Here is a 25,406-nt window from a genome sequence, read left to right on the forward strand (position 1 = left end):
CAGGGAGGTGACCAACAACCCGATGGTCACTCTGTCAGAGCTCCAGAGGTCCTCTGTGGAGAGAGGAGAACCTTCCAGGAGGACAACCATCTCTGCAGCAATCCACCAATCAGGCCTGTATGGTAGAGTGGCCAGACGGAAGCCACTCCTTAGTAAAAGGCACATGGCAGCCCGCCTGGAGTTTGCCAAAAGGCACCTGAAGGACTCTCAGACCATGAGAAACAAAATTCTCTGGACTGATGAGACAAAGATTGAACTCTTTGGTGTGAATGCCAGGCATCCACGTTTGGAGGAAACCAGGCACCGCTCATCACCAGGCCAATACCATCCCTACAGTGAAGCATGGTGGTAGCAGCATCATGCTGTGGGGATGTTTTTTAGCAGCAGGAACTGGGAGACTAGTCAGGATAAAGGGAAAGATGACTGCAGCAATGTACAAAGACATCCTGGATGAAAACCTGCTCCAGAGCGCTCTTGACCTCAGACTGGGGCGACGGTTCATCTTTCAGCAGGACAACGACCCTAAGCACACAGCCAAGATACCAAAGGAGTGGCTTCAGGACAACTCTGTGAATGTCCTTGAGTGGCCCAGACTTGAATCCGATTGAATGTCTCTGGAGAGATCTTAAAATGGCTGTGCACCGACGCTTCCCATCCAACCTGATGGAGCTTGAGAGGTGCTGCAAAGAGGAATGGGCGAAACTGGCCAAGGATAGGTGTGCCAAGCTTGTGGCATCATATTCAAAAAGACTTGAGGCTGTAATTGCTTGCCAAAGATGCATCAACAAAGTATTGAGCAGAGGCTGTGAATAATTATGTACATGTGAGTTCTCAGTTTTTTTATTTTTAATAAATTTGCAAAAACCTCAAGTAAACTTTCTTCACGTTGTCATTTTGGGGTGTTGTGTGCAGAATTCTGAGGAAAAAAATGAATTGAATCCATTTTGGAAGAAGGCTGTAACATAACAAAATATGGGAAAAGTGATGTGCTGTGAATACTTTCCGTATGCTCTGTATAGACAGATATAAAGAGAGAGAGAGGGAGACCCACACTAGCTGTGTAAGCCTGGGGTCCTAGAAACTATTGAAATCGTCAGAAAAAAAATTGAAATGTAGAGATGTCCGGTAATTGAAAGGAACTACTCTAGGCATCTCTCTCCTAGGAGGATTCATTTTGCCAACGTGCTCGCATCGCTTGTGCATTAGTGGCAGGAGGAAAAGTAAAAGGGATACAGTTTTGCCAATTAACGTTAGTGGCTAAGCAATTTTGTCTGTCTTGTGAGGTTTCGTTTTGCTGACATTCTGGCCCTGCTTGTGTTATTAGCGGCTAAGCGAGATTTCTGTTTCTTCGGATTTGGAGCCCTTAACCCGATTCCACCTCTCACTTCCGGGAAGGACCGACACACACACTTACACACACAGATGATTATATATAAGATATATATGTGTGTGTGTGTGTGTGTGTGATCACTTGCAGGTGGTGGTGTTTCAAACAGTGAAAGCACATTTTAGGCCTACATCATAAAATTGGCCAATTATTACATCATGTTATTTATATGTAAATTCTACCCTCCTTTATTTTTGTAGAAAATGATTTGTGACCCTGTCATACAAACTGTGAGTCTTTTCCAGAGACTTGACCAGTTTCCTCTTAATGGCCAGCAGAGCATGGTTGCTTAAATAGTTTTGTCCTATTGAGTTGCGGACGTACAACTTGACTCATTTTAAGCAGGAGATGCTCCTCTCTACACCTGCTGATGTAGCTCCAATTGTTGCCACTAAAGCAGTTGCTTGTATAGCTGAGGCACTGTAGTATCCAACTCCATGGCTTTAAAAAAACATCAAGAAATCAATAATACCGTGCATGTCACGATTTGAATATAGGACTTGGAGTTCTGATATCAGTCTACCTGAATCAAAGAAATGGAAAGAACTTTTCAGGACACTTTGGAATTCCTCCTTAAGGAAACACCTGTCTCATTTCAAAGTTCCCTGAATTGATTAATTCTAGGAAGTGCATACTTTCCAAACTTTAAAAATGCTGAGAAATCTGCTCCATAATAGTGTCTAGTATGAACACGATCCAGCAATTGTGATGAACACCATTGCTTTTGCCTGGGCTTATTTTGAAGGTCTGATGTGAAACTTGCCGCTTTTGCTTTAACAGCTTTGAAAGCCTCCTTTGACCTCTTCTCCCTTGCAAAAGCAAGGAGACTCTCAATTCTTTGTTTGCAGTAAAGAACATCCATAGCCCACTGCAACGCAATGTCAAAGAACACACCAGTTTCTGAGATTTGTTCATATATGTTGAACATGAATACAAACTCTGAATACTCCAGTGTCCTCAAGAAGCTTTTGGCAGCATTGAGTGTGTCCACATCTACTATAGTCTTATCCTAGATAATATTTTCAAAAGTATGCAGAGTCCATCTTAGTTATTTGTCATGGTGCCCACTATTCGTGATGTAAAGTTCCACTGAGTAGGAGTGTTTTTGCAACCTTTGAACACCCTGCAGTCTCAAGAAAATAGATTGTTTTGGTAGATTTACAGTTAGGTCCATAAATATTTGGACAGAGACAACTTTTTTCTAATTTTGGTCCTGTACATTACCACAATGAATTTTAAATGAAACAACTCAGATGCAGTTGAAGTGCAGACTTTCAGCTTTAATTCAGTGGGGTGAACAAAACAATTGTATAAAAATGTGAGGGAACTAAAGCATTTTTTAACACAATCCCTTCATTTCAGGGGCTCAAAAGTAATTGGACAAATTAAATAACTGGAAATAAAATGTTCATTTCTAATACTTGGTTGAAAACCCTTTGCTGGCAATGACAGCCTGAAGTCACTGAAGACTCATGGACATCACCAGATGCTGGGTTTCCTCCTTTTTAATTCTCTGCCTGGCCTTTACTGCAGTGGCTTTCAGTTGCTGTTTGTTTGTGGGCCTTTCTGTCCGAAGTTTAGTCTTCAAGTGAGATGCACGCTCAATTGGGTTAAGATCAGGTGACTGACTTGGCCATTCAAGAATTTTCCACTTCTTTGCTTTAATAAACTCCTGGGTTGCTTTGGCTGTATGTTTTGGGTCATTGTCCATCTGTATCATGAAACGCCGCCCAATCAATTTGACTGCATTTAGCCTGATTTGAGCAGACAGTATGTCTCTGAACACCTCAGAATTCATTTGGCTGCTTCTGTTCTGTGTCACATCATCAATAATCACTCGTTTCCCAGTGCCACTGGCAGCCATGCACGCCCAAGCCATAACACTGCCTCCACCGTGTTTTACAGATGATGTGGTAGGCTTTTGGATAATGAGCTGTTCCATGCCTTCTCCATACTTTTTTCTTGCCATCATTCTGGTAGAGGTTTATCTTGGTTTCATCTGTCCAAAGAATGTTTTTCTAGAACTGTGCTGACTTTTTAGATGTTCTTTAGCAAAGTCCAATCTAGCCTTTCTATTCTTGAGGCTTGTGAGTGGCTTGCCCCTTGCAGTGCACCCTCTGTATTTACTGTCATGCAGTCTTCACTTTATGGTAGACTTCCACCCACTGACTTAAAGCTGAAAGTCTCCCCTTCAACTGCATCTGAATTGTTTCATTTAAAATTCATTGTGGTAATGTACAGAACCAAAATTAGAAAAAAGTTGTCTCTGTCAAAATATTTATGGACCTAACTTTAAAAAAAATGTGGCAAACCCAGAGAGCGAGATACAAAATACATTCTGGATTCAGACAAGCATTTTGCCCCCTGAGACAACACCAGGCTCAATCAGTGTGAATAGCAATGTACAGATATTTCATTGAGGGCTATTGCTTTACCAATAGCCTGAAGTCCATTCAGAGAGGATGCCATGACGGCAGCTCCATCATAGGTTTGAGCCACAATTTTTTCTTTGTAATTGTAGCCCTGTATGCTTTCATTTAAAACATCAAAGACAGCCTGGACATCTCGCCTCCCTGAAACATCTAGAAATTCAACAAATCACTCCAGATTTTGGCCTGCAGAATCGATCTATACAACTATGACAGACAGCTATGCATGACATGAAATGTCAATTATCTTATGTACTTGCTATGCAAAAAACTTGGCCTTTGATTTCATCAACAGTGGCTGCAGTAGCAGAAATCGTATCATTTTAAATGGAATGGGACATGCCAGAAAACACATGATGATTGGATGTGTGGGGATAAGAGAGATTCTTATTTTGATAATGTTTCAGTGAATTTGCCACTTGAATGTGAACACCACCATTAATTGCATGTTCTGTTCTGACCCTGCCAATGCAACTTAACCTGCACATGAACTAAAATGTTCATTGGTTTTCTCATATGCCCAGTCAAAGTTAACCAGATCCCCAAAACCCAGTGTTGACCAATCTACCTGAGAGTGTTTCAATATGAGGCATGGCCAGCTCAACTTGTTGTACCAGGAGAGGGGAAAAGACTAGTTATTTTCCCCTAACTTTTGCACCAAATCAGTCTTGGGTGTTGATCTGCCCTGCTGGTTAATTCTGAGTCTCTCCCCATAAGGAAGACTATCGCATGGCTTCGCCAAAATCAGGTCAACAATATTAGCACTGTCTGCCATTATGCACAGCTAGCTAGCTGGTCAGTTAGTCCCCTCAACCAACCCACGACTTGGTTTGAAATAAATGCACAAACTTTACTAAACTGAAGCAAGGAGCAAACTGAAGGGTGCTGTATTTATGTTATTTACAGTAGGATATGTACAAATGAAAATAATGGGCTATATCACTAGCCAATAACAGGCTACGGGCAGCAGCTTGTCTCCCAACTTCACTTTCCAGAAATCCACATTGACTGAACTTGAAATGCTTTGATGCCAGAACGCCGGCAACTTAAAAAGAGGTCCCATCACTTTGGCAGTTCCTCCAATCATTATTCAGCATCCTAGCGTCCTGGTAAGTCCACTGCCCCATTGACTCCTAGAGATGCTGAGCTTTCATGAAACTGTCGTTTTGTCCAGTAAACATCTAGATTTGCTGCACTGATAACAAAGCGTATTCTGAAGTGCCACTGAAGTCCAGTGAAGCTGCACTTGAGTGGGTTTTAATGGATTGTTCTGCCAAAGGAATGCATGAGAAAATAAAAATCACATTAAGACAACCTACAAGTATTGCTGATTCTGAATGAATTGGCCATGAAGTTGAACACATTCTAGCACGCTTTTTGTAAAAGCAATGTAAACACAACAGTACATATTTGACAAATTTAGTTTGTGATATTTTAGAGAAAGTTGAGCTTCCCTTGTAGTCTTCGAGCAGTCACCTATAATATGCTGTGTACAGTATGGTGTTGTCAATCTGACCTATGATTTTAAACTGTCCAGCACACTAAAAGTATAGTTCTGCAGCTGATCCTTCTCTGATTCACTACTATATCTAAGATCTTTAACTGTTGTTTTATGCTAATGGAAAATAATTATGACTTTTCTTTTATTACCATAAAACTTTATAGCTTTCAGCCACCACATGGTGTCACACAATTGGTCTCTGTTTTACATGGCTGCTGAATTGATCCCTAATGCCTATAACAATGAGGCATAATTAAAAATATTTGAGCCACCTGTATTACACTTTTGCTGCATCTCTGTAAGAAATAGGTTAATCCTGTCTGTTGTTCCTTGATAATTGGCTTCTGTCCACAGAACTGGCTTTTTGTGCTTCAGATGTACTACATCCTACACTTTTCAGATTTGATTTAAAAATTTGCTCTTTAGTTTTTGTTAACTTAGTTTCCTATGTAAACTGCCAAACTTGTTTTGCACAATTTTATAGTTACTGTGAACAAACACTTATGAGAACTAAATGCTTAAAGATCCTAATAATGCAACACTTTGTACATTCAGTTGGTTAATTTATAAAACACACGCATTACGCCTCAATGTATATAAGAGACAGATGGGTAGTGACCTCATGTCTTTTGGCCTTAGATGTGCTTCATATGCACATTATAAGCAGTGCCGGGTGTGCCCTGTTCTACTTTCTTTTTGATTATGTATTTTTGTATGCACAGAGAATCCCATTTTTGTGAGGGGCTGTGTTTCCAGAGCCAATTTTATTTCAACGCTGCAGTATTCACGTTCCAATGTATGAGTCAAAAGCACTACTTGTTTTCTTTTGGTTTTTTTTTTAGATGCAAATGCAAAAATATTAATAATGTAGTGAAGTATAGTGCCAGCATACATGCATTTTATGAATTTAAGCTGCTTTTCATGGTTGTTTTTTATAGCTTGCTATGCTAACAAGTACTAATTCAACCAGCCATTAATTCTAGGTTGAGAACAAAATGGCAGTACAGATTCTTCCCTTTTATATAGTGTGTCTGAGGTGGATTTAGGTGTCTCTTACATTAACATAACGTTTGCCAGGTACCACTATGATTTTCTGTTGAAACCACAAACACTCATTTTGCAGAATTTTTAAGTTGGCTAAGGTGGCTTTAGTTCTTGTGATGCTGCCACTACTGCTTGTACCATAATAAGAAATTATAAAAATAAATATATAAAAATGTATATGTAGGACCCAGAATTGTTAACCAAAGTTTAAATATATTCCAACATTTACCTGTTTTTAATTCAAATGTTCAAACCGTTCTTTTTGCCTTGTTTGGCAGCTCTATCCCCAAGCCTTTTAGAATACTGTTCTGCGCACAAGCAAGTCAAAAGCAGAACTGACTGGGTGACACAGGTCCCACTGCTCATGGCATAACGCTAATACAGCGTCCGACAGCAAGAACTTGCTACAACCAATGAAGTATTAAAACTTTGGGGTCAATTACATTTTCACATGGCTGATAGGAGTGGTGGATAACTTTTGTTCCTTGAATAAAGAAGGCAATAATCTGAAATCTGTACTTTATGTTCATTTTGGTTCTGTTTATGTAATATTTTTTGAAATGTGTGAAACAATTCATTGTGTAAAATATGCAGAAACAGAGAATGTTGAGAATGGGACAATTACATTTTCCACAGGGTTGTATTCTTGAAATTTCACTGTTTTTGTATCTTCTATCATGGTGACTATGGTATCCATCCCATGAGAAAAACAACATGGCTTACTGACTACTGCAGCAATCAAATCGCAACTAAAATCCCACCTCTTCTTTTATGTTAGTTTATTTTCCAGGTCCGTTTTATTTCTGTTTTATTTTCCGTTTTTATTTCCAGCAGTAAACCTGTTTGTTGTAAGGTGTGCTGTTAACTCCAGCTAATTTAGAGTCACTAGTCCACCTTTCCAGCACATTTTTAGGTATGGGAGGAAACCCACATGATGTGTTCTGCTTTTTATCTCTTTATTTGCTTCACACATTTCTTGTCTACTTCCTTTGCCTAATTTTCCATGGTCTTTCACTGCTCAGATTTCTTATATTTTGCAATTTTGCTCACAATTGCTTGTAAAACAGCTGTGCTAGTTTATTACAAAGGCTCTATTATGCTTTGTCATCAGGGATGTGGTTTGTGTTGCCATTTACGGTCTTTCTGTGGCATCTGCTCCAGCTGTGGGAAAGTGAAGAGCTGCTTCTTTACATTTTTATTTCACTCCACCATTCTGTGCCAGGAAAGACATTTTGCACACACCATATATATTAAAATAAAACATCCATCGTATGTGTGTTTATAAATTTTATATCTGTCAATGTTTGAAAAGAAGCCTTTAAAAACTTTTAGTGCAGATAAATCAGTTTAGAGGACATGCATACACCTTGATAACTAAATGCTTTATTCCAAATTCTCAATAAACATATATAAATCAAATGAGTTATCTATCTCTGTGTTTATTGGCATCAAACTATTATTTATCAATGCCCGACAGCCTGCTGTGTCTAAATAGCAGGTTTCTTATCACAAGATTATGCATCACAAAGATATTCAGTTATGTTTTATATACCACAAAAAGGTCATGCAACTGTTTTTCTGCTAGAATCCACTATTTCTGTGTTTTTCTTACATTTTCTTTTACGTTTGCTTGATAAACATTTCTTTTGGACATGCATCCATGTTTTAAACCTCTAATGGTTTTGCAGGAAGTAGAAGCCCATTCTAGTACTACTGCATTGAATTCTGGGTATCACAGTTTGTTATGTGAACTGTCCATTGCATTGTACGAGCCCGCATACTGGGACAATTCATCTTTGCTATTCAACCTGACCAGCATTTATTTGGGGTCTGGTAGGTAAGTGGAACACTCTAAGCAAATTCACTTGTAAATGAGAACAACAGGAACCTCCACCAAATGTTGCTAAAACTAAGATTTGAACCTAAGCTTACTGAGCTCTCAGGCAGCAGTGCCAATCAATGAACCACTGTGTCACAAAATTAGAACTCAGTTACAGTTGTCAACATTTCGGCATGCATTACCCATTTTTTAAGGGACTGCCAAAGGTCCCAATAACACCAGGGTGATATGAGATGAGGCTAGGCATTCATTGTTTTGGAAGGTTTGAAAGCATCTATACATGCTTGTGTGGACAGGCAGGGGCCATGTGCCATACAGTATATAACCCTAAGGTGAACTCACTGAATGTACATTTTCTAAGCAGTTCCCCTGAGTTAAAGCTATCTCTGATAGCTTAATGGGTTATGAATTAAATGGCTTTAAGGTGCATGAATGTATTCTTGATGTTATTAATTTTGAGTTAGCAAGGAGGCTAATTGTAAATTTTTCAGAGTAAATTATTGAATTAAATAGGTATTCAGAAATACCTGGCACTGTCTAGTGATTAAGAATATTATGATACATTATGCCAAATACCTATTTGTGCATACAGTATTTGTAAGTTTGTGTCTATAACATGTATGAGCAGCTTATAAATATGTACTGTGTATCAGAACCCAGTAATTAATACATATATTACAAACTGTACATACTTTTGATACAAACTGAATTACCCAGCTTCAGTCTGGCCATTAAATTATTACTACAGTATAACACTGGATTCTAAGTTTAACTGTTAGCTTTGACAGCTGACTTTCCTTTAGGTTGTCCTACTGCTGCAATCTTTTGTTCTTATTCTGTTTTTTTTTTTATATATAGAACTTGATAATGTTTTAAAGTACATTGCTTTAATGTACTCTGATCCATGTTTAGGCTGGCTCATGTTAGGATGTTGCATGCAAAGATTCACAGAAGTAACCTTGTGTTCTGTTGCAGATAAAGTCATCTAATTGCAGGGTGTTTTGCTGGAAAAGGGTTAGGTTATGTGGTAGACTCAAATAAATGACAATGAAGCATTGGCTGGCCAAGTGTGATGCACAAGAATAGGGAACTGCCTGGAATTTTTGTTTATTTTTTGGTACATATTTTTTGTTACATATAGCAGAATACAAAAACACTTACTTTTCTTGGTGTTTGTCATTCTCATCATTGAAATCAAAACAAATTTTTTTTTTTTTATTACAGTCAATTCCAGTGTGTAACTATGAACATTTTCATAATCCAATCATGTCTAATCCCATATTCTCTTTGCAAGTCCATATATACCCCTTCCCAAATAGTGCACTTAAATCCCTTTTTGTTTTCATACTTGCATCCATTTTAGCCATTTCCCAAAATCCACCAGCCCTCCCATCTCTTCTTAGCAGCTGAAAACCCTCATTTCTTCCCATTTCTTGTTACTTTAACTTCCACTTTCCTTTTCAAACACTTCTGCACCCACTTCCTCACTCTGGGCACATTTCTGTTGTGTAAGAATACTACTGGCAATCCCCTATTCTCTTCTTTGCCGTACTACTTAACATCCAGATCAACAAGACTTTCTTCTAAGGAACTCTCCTCTCCAACTCCACTTGTATGACAAATAAACTGAGCCTTGTACCTTGCCCGGTAATCCCTCCACATCTGCTCAAAATCCTTGTGTGCGGCAACACTTGTTTCTACTTGTCCACAGTTTAGTCTTGGATATTTAGATGGTGGTTCTGGACATGTTGTTATGGGACAAAATGAGTCATCACAAAGGGCTATGAATCTATAGTACTGCTTCTGAGTGCAAACAGAGTGGAATTTTTTTATTTAATTATTTTATCTCCAAACGTGGCAACTCAAAATTTGCTTCATGATTATTTGCAGAGATCCTCTCTTGTGTCACATTAGCGAGGAGTATTAATATACCCAATGTGCCTACACCTTTCACACAAACTAGCCTAATTTTTAGACACTAGACATTCAGGATGGCAGTGGTTACCCGTGCCAAGTCAATATTTTATAGTGAGTGACAAGCATGTAGCTAGCTGAATACAAAATTCACTGTATAGCTTTGTGATGAGCTACAAAACAACACATTGCAACTAACACCACGTGCAGGTGGCATCTGATTAGACAAATTGGCATTCATTCTGCAGTAGATGGTGATTCAGCAATTACTGCCACAACACCAGTTCACTTGAGTTCATTTAGCTGGGAATGTCTGTACCTGGTGGGAGTCTTTGGGGCAGCCAGTTGGCCTAGGTCAGCAAATATGTGACAACAAATAATGTAAACAACCTAGGACTTCCCTGGTGTATTTCTTCTGTGAATCTGAGCTTTGGTTATCTATTACTGTTTTTGTCAACTGGCTATTTCTCAGTTCTGCGTGAATGAGAATTTCTATTTGCATAACTTTTTTTTTTCTTCTAATTAATGTTTCAGTTTAGTTCCAGTTTCATTGTTTGTTTACCTTGACAGGTCAGTGTATTAAAATACTGTATGTTTTTGCACATGTCTTATCATTTAGGCTTGTTGCCCCTGCACTCAATGAAGAGCATTATTCCAAAATGATTTAAATTGAATTGAGCATCTTGTAAAAAAAATTTTTTATCAAATTTTTATTATTTAAATTCATTTATTATACTATGAAAAAATCAATACAAAGTAAAACACTAATCTCATGTGCAGCCACCCAACAGCCCCAAATAGCTAAAGTTAATCATGGAGGAGAGAAGGCACAGCTGCACACAGGAAAAAGTAAATTGTGATTAAGTAAAACTCCCGTCTTGGTAAGTCCAAATAAGTTATATTTATAATTGACACTTAGAAATATTTTAGTCAGTTGTACCATAATTCAGCTTCAGTTACCTCATGATGCTTAAGGTTGTAGAAATAATTTTTCCAGAAATAGGATAGTGAGTTAGGAAATTTCCAATTCAAAGCTCGAGCTAACTTTGCCCATCTGGAAAGAGAGAGAGAGCAGAAAGATCCAAAAGGAAAAAAAACGTGGAGTCAATGGGGTACTGCATTATAGGAGAGGACAGAAGAAGGAAGCTGCTATGTAGCTCGACAAAAGGCTTGTTATCAAAAGCTTTGGGTAGAGTTAAGAGTTTGAAGAATAGTACATCTGCTAACTTGCCATTCCCGAAATTGTAGAAATCGGGAAGCCGTTGTACTGTACCTGGAATTTTTAAATTACTTTGGATTAAAGTGTCCACTAGGACTAGCCATTGTTTGGTCAATTTACGTTAAGGCCCTTAAGTAGTCCTATTGATTACAGAAATAAATTTTGATTTGGCATATTTAATTGCCTTTATATTTTGCTATCTTTGATACATATCTGAAACAGGTTTCTAATTTTTTAATAGACGCCTGAGGGCAGAATATAAGGTACATGTCAAATCATTGTATGTATGGAAACAGATAAGACACCTTCAGCAGAAATGAATCGGGCTACTTTTAGCTTTGTTTGGGGGTCATCTCCTGGCACAGGTTGATAACGTTTGCTGCAAACTGTACAGTACTGTGTTGAAATACAAAATCTGCACATCTACCATTAGGCCCTCTAAAAGCTTGGAAGAGGGCCCTGGGAATTTTACATTGTCATGTTCTCTCATTGTTTAGAGAGAGAATTAAAAAATATTCAGTGTAAATAATAGCATGTGAAATCGTTTTTGTTTTATTTGTAGAATGATTGGCAGTATAATTCTATTTAACTTTAGCATTAGGCACTGTGGCTTAACTAGTTTATATGTTACAGCATTTTTTAAATAGAAGTATATTATACAAATGATATATTGTTTATATGATAGTATGTCATCACAGTTTTAATAAGAGTATATGATAACAATACAAAGTAAATATCTTAATTTTTTTAGGAGAAAAGTAGTAAAAAATTGACATGTAAACCAAGCAGTAGTGAAGAGATGTAGGACAGGTGGAATTCCATTATGTCATGTTTCAATACTTTGCAAAGAAAAGCACTGGAGAATTCGCCAGACAGTTTCCAACTACTAAAGGAGAGTAGATTCAGCATGGAAAGGGTGAGTTAGTTTGCACCCTTGAAATTTTACTACTATTTACAGTAAATTCATTTTAGAAATGCAGCCAAGGGGTTAAAGGGAGGGGGACCATGCACTCATGTACCTGCTCGTATGGCCTGTCATACAATGAAATACCACATACAAAACAAGCATGCCACCTTCAACTTACCGTACTGGCAGCAGTAGCTAGAAAAAAAACACTGACTGTATAGTAATAGAAAAGACAAGTTACCAGTTAGCATGACAGACAGCAAAGGCTTTTGGCCATTAATCAGTTATCCTAAGCAAGGATGCCAAATTGTGTCTAGAGACATTGTTGCTATCTGTATAGAAATACATTTTTACCAAGGAAATGCAAGAGCTAAAATCCACCTAGTCGCAGTCAGTGAGAATACACATATGTTTTTGAAATTGTTTGAAAAGCAGTAATGTGCCTCTACATAGATAAAAGCTGACGGATGAAATGCTGGTGCTATGAAGACAAAATTTTCGAGCCAGATATAAAGATGTCAGCCAGGCTGAGATGCCAACTGCTGCTGTGTAGATATAAGGAGTGCCAGGCAATATGGTTACATGTGTTAATTGTAATGCATGAAAATTGTGTCCACTAATTCACCACTCTTATTCACTGTGGCTTTGGTTGCTGTCAGTGATGGAGTTAACATGTACCTTAACCATTGCAGGATACTACCTCCGCATACCCGAAACATTGGTCTTAACAGAGTGGCTGTTCTTGGATGCTCACCTGACTCTGTTGATGATGTTGCTATTCCTAAAGCAAAATGTATTAAATGTTTTTTCGTCATGTGAAATGAGGCTTTATTATATCATGTTTTCACTAAATGTCGAAACATACTCTTGTTAATGCATTAATAAATCTTTTTAGAAATGTAATCCTTGCATTGCGTATGTCAGTTTTTATTTATTAATTGTTGTTCATTGATCAAAGGGGTTTGAATTTCATTTATGATATATGACTAGAATTTGTATCCTGAGAGTCCACTAAATAAGTATAAAATATCTATTAAATAAAGTGCAAGTACCAAAAGGAAGTAATGACTAAGACATAGAGTTGTGCAAAATGTTTTATTTTCTGTAATGAAGTCATTAAAGCATTATTAAAGAGTTTTTTTTTTTTTTAATAATCAGTTTCATTTTTCTTTACTTCTCATTCTCATTTTCCTTCAATGAAGTGATAAAATAATAGACTAGCAGGGATAAAAAAAAGGTCAAGACCTATGACCAAAGTTTTAGTTTTTCCGGCTCCTATTTGTGTTATTGTATTTGAAAAGATAATTTTCTTAAAGTTGCATTTCTCAGAACAGCTCTTTGCTTAAAATGATTACGAAACTGCTATTTTGAATGCTCTATTTGTGTAAGGTAAACGCTCTATTTTCAGCTGTTTGAGTCATACTTGTCATAGTGGTTCTGCGCCGGTTATACTCAATTTGTGTTTCTCTATACATATTCAAAGACTTGTGTTTTTGTTATGCATGTCTTGCATGCCTAATCACCTGTTTATAGAAGCTTCAGTTTCACTGGGACCTTTCCCTGGATAACTGAGTTTGGAAGAGGAATGGCTAGATGAAATATTAGCAGCCATACCGCGTGCACTTAAGCATATTTTCGGGCCCAGCTAGTACTTGGATGGGAGACCAACCAGGATAAGCTTGTATTGCCGCTGGAAAAGGTGGTGTAGAAACCAACAGGGTTGCTTTCCCTGTGGTCTATATGTGGATTCAAATGCCTCCGTGCAGTGACAGGGACACTGTGCTGTAAAGATGATGACGTCCTTTAGATGAGACGTAAAATCAAGGTCCTAACTCTCTGTTGTCATTAAAGGTCCCTGGGTGTCTTTCGTAAACAGCAGGCTGTATCTCGATGTCCAGGCTTAATTACCCTCCATGGCTTATTCATTCTAGCCCCCTAATCATCCCCTGTCTCTAATTGACTATCTCTCTCACCCTTTAACCACCTAATAGCTAATGTGTGGTGAGCATACTGGTACAAAATGGCTACACCAGGTGAATGCTGCACATTGTTGGTGGTTGAAGTGGCTCCCCAATCTCTGTGTAAAGTACTTTGAGAAGTGAGGAAAGTGCCATATAAAAGTAATTGTTACCACTGATATAATTTTATACAATAATTCATTTTTTTCTACATTACAAAATGTTTTTCAAGGAGCAAAGAAGCTACTTGCTTGTTGACCTTTGCCCTTATGGTAGGTCTATAGTTTATTTTAATGAATTATTTGGCCACACATGGTTTCTAGTGCCTGGCTGAACTAAAGAATGTTGTTATACTCCTAAAATACTAAAGCATTTTCTCCATATCTTGACCTTCTAAATCCTGCTAGATTTTTTTTCTCTCTCCATTCAATTTCCTGAATGCCTATGATCTATTATGTAGTGGTAGAGAGCCAATGAATGCACACTTCCCTGCTCTGACATGAAGTTAACTGGCTGATTAGCATGTTCCTATTTGTTGACTCCCAAGAGTTCCAGGGTAAATTTGATAAGACTGTTGCATTCTCTACAGTATCCAAACAAAGCAGATTTAAATATAGAACATTCCAAAAGCATGCATGATAGATTAAGTGGCAAGCCCAAATTCGGCTAGTATAAGTGGATGTGCCCTGTAACAGACTGCTGTGCCAGTATGACTGCTAGAAACCTAAATGGGCTTTGGCTCCACCCAGCCCTGTATAAGCAAGTAAAGAAAGTGAGTGGCTTAAAATCTGTCAACAGGGGCTTCAGAAAATTGACGGATAGACGGATGGAATGTTTGGTGATTCCAAAATTCTCCCTATATGAGTAAGAATGTGTGGAGTGAGTGGGAGCTGGAACGCTGTTCAGGGGGATGTTTCTCTGCCTTTTATCCAGCGTTTCCTGAAAAGGCTTCTTCCCCTATGACCCTCTCTGAACTGGATTAAACAGATTCAAGAAAGATACCTAATCATTTTAAAAATTAAGTGGAAAAACTATTGACATGTATGTTAATCTAAATATTAATCAAATTCTCTTAAGAAATATCTGCTGAAACTTGACCCTTGGACCAAGTGAGGTCTCCTCATAAGAAACATCACTGTTGACCCCATTTACAAGTTGGCCCTCCATAAAAGAGCACAATAGAAGGAGGAGCCTGGCATAACACACTGCTGTCCATTGTATGTCAGAAAGGGGCAGAATGCAGGAACTGGGTGTCACTTGGACTGTCCAAGCCTCCATTGTTTATTATCTGCTGTTTCCTTGTTTCCGCATTGGCAATTGATGGATTTGGCAAGGGAAGAGGGATGTGGAGTGGGGAGTGAATGTTTATTGGGAATGATACATATCAGACATTTCTGCACTCTGTGCATTTGTTCTTATCTTATCCATTCTCTTCTTCTGAATTTATGCCAGTTGTTCATATCAGTGAATGGAACATTTCAGTTATGATATTAGTGGGAAAAAAAAATGGTAATTTCTAATTTGGAATCCACCTGCAACTCCAAAACTAATGTTCTATACTCGTATCCCTGAGAATATTCAAGGAAAAAAATGATACAATACTGGCATGAGATCTTGAACCTAAATCTTTTCAGAGCAGGAAGAAAATTGCACAAGCATAAGGGCATTCTTAAAAATGTGCTTACTCATGTGCAACTCTGCCAGTTTTCAGCAAAGTAGCCAAAAAATATCTGATAATCCATCACTCCCCTAAGCTTTTGCAACACTTACTAACAGCCATGTAGTGTGAAGTCCGCCACAGTTATTATGATTTTAAGCAAGAGGAGACCATCAAGCAGTTCAGTTGGCACCGGGCCGGAGTGTCTGGGACTGCCATTTGAAGGATGTCTGATGTGACACACCCAGCCATTTTATGACTGGTGCAGTGACCCTTTAGCTTCGTAGTTTGCCTCCTGCTGTTATAAAGATTAGATTTCTGCAGCTTTGACTTGCTCTTTGCACTCTCAGTAAAGTACGAATTTATTGACCTTGGGTTCTGCACAGCTGAGTTTATAGATATAATGTGCACTGCTGACAAAGTGCTGATAAATGCAAGAGATTTGTCTGGGGAATGGAGGGCAAGGGAGAGCCGACATGTGACTTAATGTATTGTTTGAAACATCTGCTAGTGACACTTCAAGGCACGACTAGAAGGGCCATTTGGACTGTTTGGACATTTACTAGCAGTATTCTCCATTGACTGCTTTAATGTTCAATTAATCAATCAATTTTGTGTATTAGAAATCACTTCCGCATCACCATTTAGAAGAATGACATCAAAGGACTTGCTGTATAACACAGAAAACACACAAATCAGTTCCACTCTGTCTTTTGTTAAAATTCAGAAGTTGAACTTCCCAGTTTCTGTAAACACAAATAGCATTGGAGAGAGCCCACAGCACACATCTTCTCCAAGTGTTTTTTTATTATCATATGTGTAGCACATCCACTAATCTTTCACTCCAGTTTTCTCCTGCCTTAGTAAGATTTGCTGCCATACACAGCTTGATACAAACAAATCAACATGGCATGCTATTCTAGTGGATCACTCCTAATGTTGTGCACCATAATTGACCTGCTCTGCCTCTGACGTCTGATGGTTATACCTCTGAAAACCTTTTGTGGGTGACAAATGGGAAGTTCATTGCTGTAAAATTTTCTATTTTAAAGTATTTAAGCTAAATGTCCATTGTATTTAGCCTACCTTTATTTGCCGTATAAATCATTGCCAGAGTTTTATGTTATTTATTATATACAGTATTAAACATCCTATGAATTACAGGCTGCTTAATTTGGGTTGATGGGTCCCTACAAGTTTCATGTAAAGATTTAAGTGGCTTTGAACAGGGCATGATTTTTTTTCCATTAGGGAGCTTATTAAAAACTGAAACTGTTTTGGTTTTTGTGCATGACTTTTACAAGTTTTATCATAACTGGGCCACCACCCAAAAATCAACAAGCCAATGCTGATCAAGTGGAAGAAGAGAACAGCTAACCTTGGCATACCATAATGGGGTAAAGAAGGCAGGCATATTAGAGCACATACAATTACTGCTTATATATAGTCACAAGTTGATTACACTGTATGACATAACACAATTTCAATCCTTTTACCTTTTAAATTTGGATAAGAGAAAACAAACACAAATCGCATTAAGGCTAAAAATATTTCACTTGGTCTGAAAAATCCATGTTCTGCAGACTCAGACTGATAAGAGATTTGCAAATGACAGAATACCATGAATCCATAGATTCTTCCAGCCAGGTTTCAGCGTCCAAGTTGGTAATGGCAATGTGTATTTACAATGACTGTATGTAGCATGTATTTGGTCCCTTCATGCAAATAGAGCAACATTTAAAAAACACAGAATGTCTTACTGTTGGTTTCTCAGTCATGTGTGTCTCTTTATGGCAGGAGTGTGGCCATTTGTAAATGGTCGTTTTTCACCAGGATAAAACTCAAAAGGATAAGAAGGTCTTGGAATTTTTCACTAACTCAGTTTCTCACTTACCATCTGCTTTTCTTGCGAGAGTAGCAGTGGCAGTGTGCGGAGCTGGGCAGTCTAGGGTGCCTTATCCCTCACCGTCAGTCTCCATGTGATTATGGGGAATTCCCAGGTGATACTGATCCATTGATAAAGATATAGTCCCTTCTACGTGTTTAGTGCCAAGTCTGGGGTGTGCTGTCAATGGACCATGCCTGATTCAAATTCTTTTGGAGGCTCGTCTGAATCTAGAGAAACTGTACTTTTACTCTGAGGTCGTGCAGGATAGAATAGGTCTGTATACCAAGCAGTATATCAAAAGCTTTGTCAAGGTCTTCTCTCCTTTCTTTCCCCCAGTAGTACATATACAAAACTGCAATAGCACTTCACTGGTCATTCTCACAGTTTCATCTGCCTTCAGTCATGAACAAGACCCATGTGAGACTGCATGCCCCTCTCTTCTGGAAGAGCACTATGACCACCAATGTATTGGTGGTAATTCTCCTGATAACACTCTTCAGAAGAGAATAAGGATATCTCTCATTAGTTGGAATTCCCCATGTTGTCTCAAGATCTTCCAGTCTAACGGTACTGTCACTGTCTTCTGTGTAACATTCAAGAGGTGTGTTAACCAAGAAGAACGGCTCCTATCGCATCGGTGTATAAGTATTAGGGTAATGGAGCTGGTATTGGTTTTGCATCACATGCTAGTAACTTATGTTTGTTTCAGTGCATGTATGCTTTAGTGTGATTTTTGTATTTTTTTTTTTTTAATATTTTATTAATTTTATTGCAATCCGTACAAAGCAATCAAGTTTTTACAAAAAGAAAAGTTGAGTTAAGAACAGATCACTCCCCACCCCTGAGAGAGAGAGCAAGCCAAACGGCGTAAGCATGTTTTGAAAAAAGTCTGTACGGATCCTCTGAGTATTTGATTTTTTCCAATTTCAAATAACATAACACATCAGTTTCCCACTGACTTAAAAGAGGAGAGTTTGGGTTCTTCCAGTTTATCAGAATAAGTCTGCGTGCCAAAAGTGTAGTGAATGCAATCACAATTTGTTTGTCTTTCTCCACATTAAGCCCCTCTGGAAGAACCCAGAACACAGCCGTTAATGGGTTAGGAGGGATTGTGAGTCCAAGGCTGTCTGAGAGGGAATTAAAAATTTTTGTCCAGAATAATGTTAATTTGGTGCAGGCCCAGAACATGTGACCCAGTGAGGCTGGGACTTGGTTGCAACGTTCTCAGGTTGGATCATACCCTGGAAACATTTTGGAGAGTTTTAGTCGAGACAGATGTGCTCGATATATAATTTTAAGTTGTATAATTGTATGCTTTGCGCATATGGAACTTCGAGCGAATTCTCTGCATTGCTACTTTCCACTCCTTTTCTGATATATTAATTGAGAGATCTTTTTCCCATTGTCCTCTTGGATCTTTGAAAGGGAGGGATTGTAAAATGATTTTATACAGTATATTGTAGAGATGGAGTCTAAGTCCTTGAGATTGAGCAATATTTTTTCCATTTTTATATTTGATTTTTGTATTTCTACTCTACCATCCTAGGTGAACAAAACATTAGTTGATTATAAGTTTGTAGCATTCTCAAACCCCTTAATCCAGCTAAGTGTCATGGGAGGCTACCAATTAGGGAAAGGTTTAATTCTAGTCATATTAGAATTGCAACTGTTAAAACACCACATCCCACAATGAAGTGGTCGTGCTGATGTGGGATATATCACCATTGCCACACTCTACTCATTCTGTCACTCTTAATCACAGGATTTTGTTTCTGTATGTTTAAGTGAGCAACACTTAAAATCCCAATGTGCCAAAATATTATAGTGTAATAGTAAACTGTGTTTTAAACTATGCAGAAAAATTATTTATACACTGATAACCAGTTTTTATTCTGTACTGTTGGTCTGTTATCTGTGACAGCTTCATAGGTACCATGTGGTTTTATTGAGAATAGGTAATAAAGTAGAATCCCCTCTCCACTCTCATTGTGATTTTTATATCAAAGATATAACCACATTCAGCCAAGAAGTTAATATAAGAATTTAAGCAATTTTCTCTGAATTCTGATTAAAGGAGAATGAACCTCACTGTGATTCAATCCTTCCTCAAATGCAGGTTTTCCTGCACCAGCAGTATGTGGATCACAGGGCTACATTAACCTAGGGATCCAGAAAGGTTTTTGTTTTCTTTATACTGTATTTGGTATACACCCTATACGTCATCTTTTTAATTTCTAAAGCGCCCACCAATTTTCTGACCTCATTGACACTTCACTGCATGTGAATGGTATCTGTATATTTAACAACTCATTTTCTTGTATGTAAATTCTACTTTCTTGTTAATATATAATAATAATAATAATAATAATAATTATTATTATTATTTTTATTATTATTATTATTATTATTAGTTTTATTCCACCTGTTATGCTGTCAAAGGTTTTAGCAAATAGGACACATTACCTGCAATTTTGTATGACATTTTGAAAATGTCTTGATAGTGTGTGCTAAAATCCCCCTGTTTTAGTGAATGAGAAGTATTTTTTCAGTTGTCTACCATAATGCTCTCTTGGGACTGCTGCTGCTATTTTAAATACAGCCATGCGGAATTGTTTCTTCCTGCTGTGTTTGTATGCTCTTGTTTTCAATAACCGTGCATGATGCAGCACAACTGCATTAAATTGATATGTCTGTTTTGTCCACTCTTCAAGGATTTTGTGGCTGGTGGGTCATTTATTTACACAGTAGGCCCAACATGAGTTATGTTGTATTTTATGACTACAATGTTAATTTAGATTTCTGTATGTACTTGATAGTAATTACCAATATTTTTTTTAACCTAGGCCTCATCGATGACTATAGCCATGTGTTTATGACCTATTAGATACTACATTCCTCACTAACCGCCAAGTTCTTTAAAGTACCCACTTGTGTACACACCAGAGCAAAGAACACTATATATTCTTCTGTACTGTACAGTGTTGTTTGCACATGTGTCCCATCTGACTGGTAATTGGCAATTTTGTAAAGAGATTTGAAAACAATTAGCCAGTAAAGGTGAAGTAAGTTAGTTAATTAGAAAGTAAGTAGACGCTTGTGAGCTGAAAAATACATCAAACATTGCTGATTACTTTCATAAGATTGATGACTGGAGAAAATAATCAAACAGAAAGAGCCTGTGGGGGAAACTGCCTATTAGGTAGAAAGGCTCAAGTAACACAGACCAAGAATACACATATTATAGCAAACGGTTGGCATGACCCCACGGCAGCTCCACATAGGTACCAGCTGCCTGATCAGTCGGAATATGTTGGTGAATGCAAGGTGTGCAGTGCAATTCCTTAAGCTGGAATGCAGTGCATATTTACATTTGCCTTTTCCCAGTGTAACATGCCAATCAGGATAAGTTACAATTATTCACTCAGTGAGTCAAAGGCAGGATCTGAAGTGACAACCTTGTGGTTTAAAATCCAGGGTCCTGTCCACAATATCAGAATGTCTGCCTAAATGGAGCATCTAAAGCCAGCTATTATGACAAGATCCTTGCACTTTTAGGATCTCTTGACTATATGTGGTGCATCATTGCACAACCAGCTTTATCTGGTTTTTAAATGTTGCCAGAATTTAGTGCAAGGCAGAAGCCAGCTGTGTCCAGTTCTCCAGTGCATATATGCATTGGCGATCCTAAATAGTCCCTAGTGTGTGCCCTGTGTTGGGCTGGCACTCTGACCAGGGTTTGTTCCTGCCTTGAGCCCTATGTTGGCTGGTATTGACTCCAGCAGACCCCCTTGACCCTGTAGTTAGGAGGTTGAATAATGGATGGATGGATTTTGAATAATGCCTGTTGAACCTATGTCAGGCAGGCACGATTTTAACAGATGGTTTCTGACTACAAAGTAGTAAAATGAGGACATTGCAAACTGTAAATCTTTCTGATGGAGCTGTCCACATTGACATACAGTGCAGTCTTTATGCACTTATTCCGGGGGTTGTTTTATACATTTGAAACTCTGATCTGATTATTCTGTAGTTCCTCAGTAATACAGAAGCTTTTCATCCATAGCAGAAACCAGACACTGGCACCCGCTGAGTTCCATCCTTATTCCTATAAACTTTTTCTCCAGGTTTGGGGGAAAACTAACCATTTGAACTGACCTTCACAATATAAAAATATTTTCACAGTTGAATGTTTGAAGTTAGAAGAATACAAGGAATTCATTTTAATATTTTTTGTAATTATTGTTTTTGTGTTGCACACTGTATTCGCATTAAATGTTATTTCCATTTTAGTGCTAAAAGGAGCCAAGGACAATATGAGCATTAGATGAAGTACGTAGCACATAGACACCTCTAGCTGGACTGGATCTTCCATATTTTACTAAAGATTTGACTCTCTTGGCTGTGTTTGCTTGGTTGCAGGTACCTTCTGGAACAAGATTTCCCTGGCATGAGGATTGGCCCTGAGCCAACAACGGATTCCTTTATTGCAGTGATGTATGGCGAAAAGGAGGGAGTCATTCCTGGCAATGCTCTGGTGGTCGATCCTAAAAAGCCTTTCCGGAAGCTGAATTCTTTTGGCAACGCCTTTCTGAACAGGTTGGTCTTACTGCCTATTTAGATATATCTGTTTATTTCTTGATGTTGTTCAGAAAGAACATGATTTAATCTGCAGGTCTCGTCTCTTGTTTCTGTTTGGCAACCAGTCTGTGTGTTGCTCTGAACTGGTAGATGCGATAGAGCTGTTAGCTTTTTATCTGATATCAGCAGTCCTCTGCTTTGTCTTCTGCCAGAAACAGCAGTCTCTCAAGGACTTCATTTTGAAAAACCTTTATTGGAGTATAAAACCTTAGGGTAGTATGTCTGGTTGGTTTTTCCTGATTTAGTTGCCAAGGGCAGCATGCACAAGTGACTTCTTTAGCTTAACCATTCAACACCAGTTGCAAATTATAGTGGCATTATTGTTAAAGAGCTGGTCTTTTGCTCTGAATATTTTGCCAGCAGGGTCAATGATATCCCTTTTTTGTATAACTTATCTGATGCTGTATTCTTGCGTTAGTGAGCTCACATTATACCTGTCATGTAGGCCAGCTTGATGTAATATCTTTTTGGAGGGTGCTATTGAAATGTCAAAATTACAGACGTGTCCAGTGCATTTCCTTGCCTTACCAGTATGGCTAGATTTTCTGACCTAGCCTGTTTTTCTCTTATTTGAGTGTAAACATACATGTGATAGGGTCTTACACCCAGTTTGATGTGCCAGATCAATCTGTGAATCTCAAGTAATCTCTCCATTTACATGCATTATTCCACAAATTACCTGGAACAGGAATTAATTTGTTACTAAGAGGACATTTCCCAGTCAATGTTTTTTATACAAAAGCAGAAAATCAAAATTTTTCTATAACTGAGAATACTCAGAAACCTTCCTCCATGCTCTTATTTTACTTTTTCAGATTCGATATATGTACTGTATATAATTCTGTATTTCAGTATTTTCTCCTTCTCTTGTTGGCTTCTCCTTTTCCCTTGTTGTTTATTCATAAAGTGTAAATTCCTTACCATCCCAGTCAAGTGTATACAGTATATTGTTTAGAGTATTTATTTTGCTTCATTGCATTTTCCCCACTACTATAATACATCAACTCTGAGAATCAGAAGTGATCTCGGAAGCCGGGTAAAGTATTGCTTCGAGTCAGAATTCCTCTTCTATTTTAATGCCTGTCTGACTGTTTAGCATAACTCAATCTTTAATATATAAAAATTGTAGAAAACGTGCTATTGTGGTTTTGCCTGTGTGCCTCAATAAATTACCCTCCCCTCGCTCTTACTTTTTTACCGTTCATCTAATGAATACACTGAGTATGGCTTTACCAAAACAATCATTGATCGCGAATAAAGTATCCATCTATACTAATAAAAGGCAAAGCCCTCACTCACTCACTCGCTCGCTCGCTCAGTCACTCACTCACTCACTCACTCACTCATCACTAATTCTCCAACTTCCCGTGTAGGTAGAAGGCTGAAATTTGGCAGGTTCATTCCTTACAGCTTCCTTGCAAAAGTTGGGCAGGTTTTATATCGAAATTCTACGCGTAATGGTCATAACTGGAAGCTGTTTTTCTCCATTTACTGTAATGGAGATGAGCTTGAACGCTGTGGGGGAGTTTCGTGTGACATCATCACGCCTCTCACGTAATCACGCAGTACATAGAAAACCAGGAAGACCTCCAAAAAGCGCTGAAGAAAACATGCATTATATAATTGAGAAGGCAGCGAAACAATAAGAAGCGGCGAGTGACATATACAACCATATTCATGAGTTCTGCTACTTCGGAAACAAAGCACGATGTAAACCTACACTTTAAATTAAGTTCATAGACAGGCTGCCGCTGGCGTTTGTAATTTATTGCCTGCCCATATAAGGCCGTCCGTCCGTCAGCGGCAATCCAATAGCAAACTCCCACTAAATATTCACGGGTGAAGGACTGTGCTTATGGAGAGGAAGATGAGATGGTCAGGGTGGTGTTTGACACAAACTCAGCGAAACTGCGAGAGAAAGTTTTAAGTGCCAGGACTAAGGTAACATTAAATACAGCCATGGACATCGCACAAGATGGCACCAGCACAGCTGGGAACCTTCGATGCATGTACACCGAGCGGCTCACGTGAACTGACGCAGTGCACAGATAAAAAGCAACAGTTCCAAAGGCTGAACAAAACCGAATTACACAATTGAAAAGGCAGCAAAAAATATGAAGGCGTCTAATACATACAAGCATATTCATAAATCCAGCTACTGCGGAAACAAAGCACACGGTGGAAAAAGTCAATGTCCGCTAAAGGAAGACAGTGTAAAAAAAACCCGTGCATGCAGTGTGTCAGGTCTCAGATAAAGAAGAAGACAAGCTGTTTATTGATGCAGTAAGAAACGAATCGATGAATGAAACCTGTCATCTTTACAACGATTGACAAACACGGAATGTAATACGAACCTGATTGAAAGAAATAATGATAATCAAATCCTTGATGACAGCAACACTCAGTAACACTCACAAAACAAATACTGTATATTGACAGTCATGTTACGTTATTTTTAAAATGTTCCCTTTTCTTTTTCTACCTTTTTAACACACTACTTCTCGCGCTATCGCGGGTATATATATATATATATATATACACTGCTCACAAAAATTAAAGGAACACTTTAAAGAAACACATTAGATACATCAGATCTCAATATGAAGTTGGATATCTATACAAATAACGACAGGGCAATGTCTTAGGAACAAAAGGATGCCAAGTCTTTTAATGGAAATAAAAGTTTTCTGCCTACAGAGGGCTCAATTGTGTAGACACCCTAAAATCAGAGTGAAATGAAGATGTGGCAGGCTAGTCCATTTTTCAAAAACTTAATTTCTGCTACTCAAAATGCTTTTCAGTATCTTGTGTGGCCCCACGAGCTTGTATGCATGCTTGACAACGTCGGGCATGCTCCTAATGAGACGACGGATGGTGTCTTGTGGCATTTCCTCCCAGATCTGTATGAGGGCATCCCTGAGCTGTTGTACAGTCTGAGGAGCAACCTGGCGCCTAATGGACGAAACATAATGTCCCACAGATGTTCTATTGGGTTTAAGTCAGGGGATCGTGAAGGCCATTCAA

At 38.3% G+C, this 25,406-nt stretch overlaps 1 protein-coding gene across 1 annotated transcript in view; it reads left to right on the forward strand.

Moving 5' to 3' along the window:
* ehd4 (EH-domain containing 4) overlaps window positions 1-25,406 on the forward strand; it is a 61,939-nt gene that overhangs the window by 8,577 nt on the left and 27,956 nt on the right. The window contains exon 2 of the mRNA XM_039741355.1: window positions 22,164-22,340. Coding sequence (XP_039597289.1) covers window positions 22,164-22,340 — 177 coding nt within the window. The remainder of the gene's footprint in view (window positions 1-22,163; window positions 22,341-25,406) is intronic.

Source organism: Polypterus senegalus, chromosome 18 (genome assembly GCF_016835505.1).
Source record: "Polypterus senegalus isolate Bchr_013 chromosome 18, ASM1683550v1, whole genome shotgun sequence".
Classification (NCBI taxonomy): domain Eukaryota; kingdom Metazoa; phylum Chordata; class Cladistia; order Polypteriformes; family Polypteridae; genus Polypterus; species Polypterus senegalus.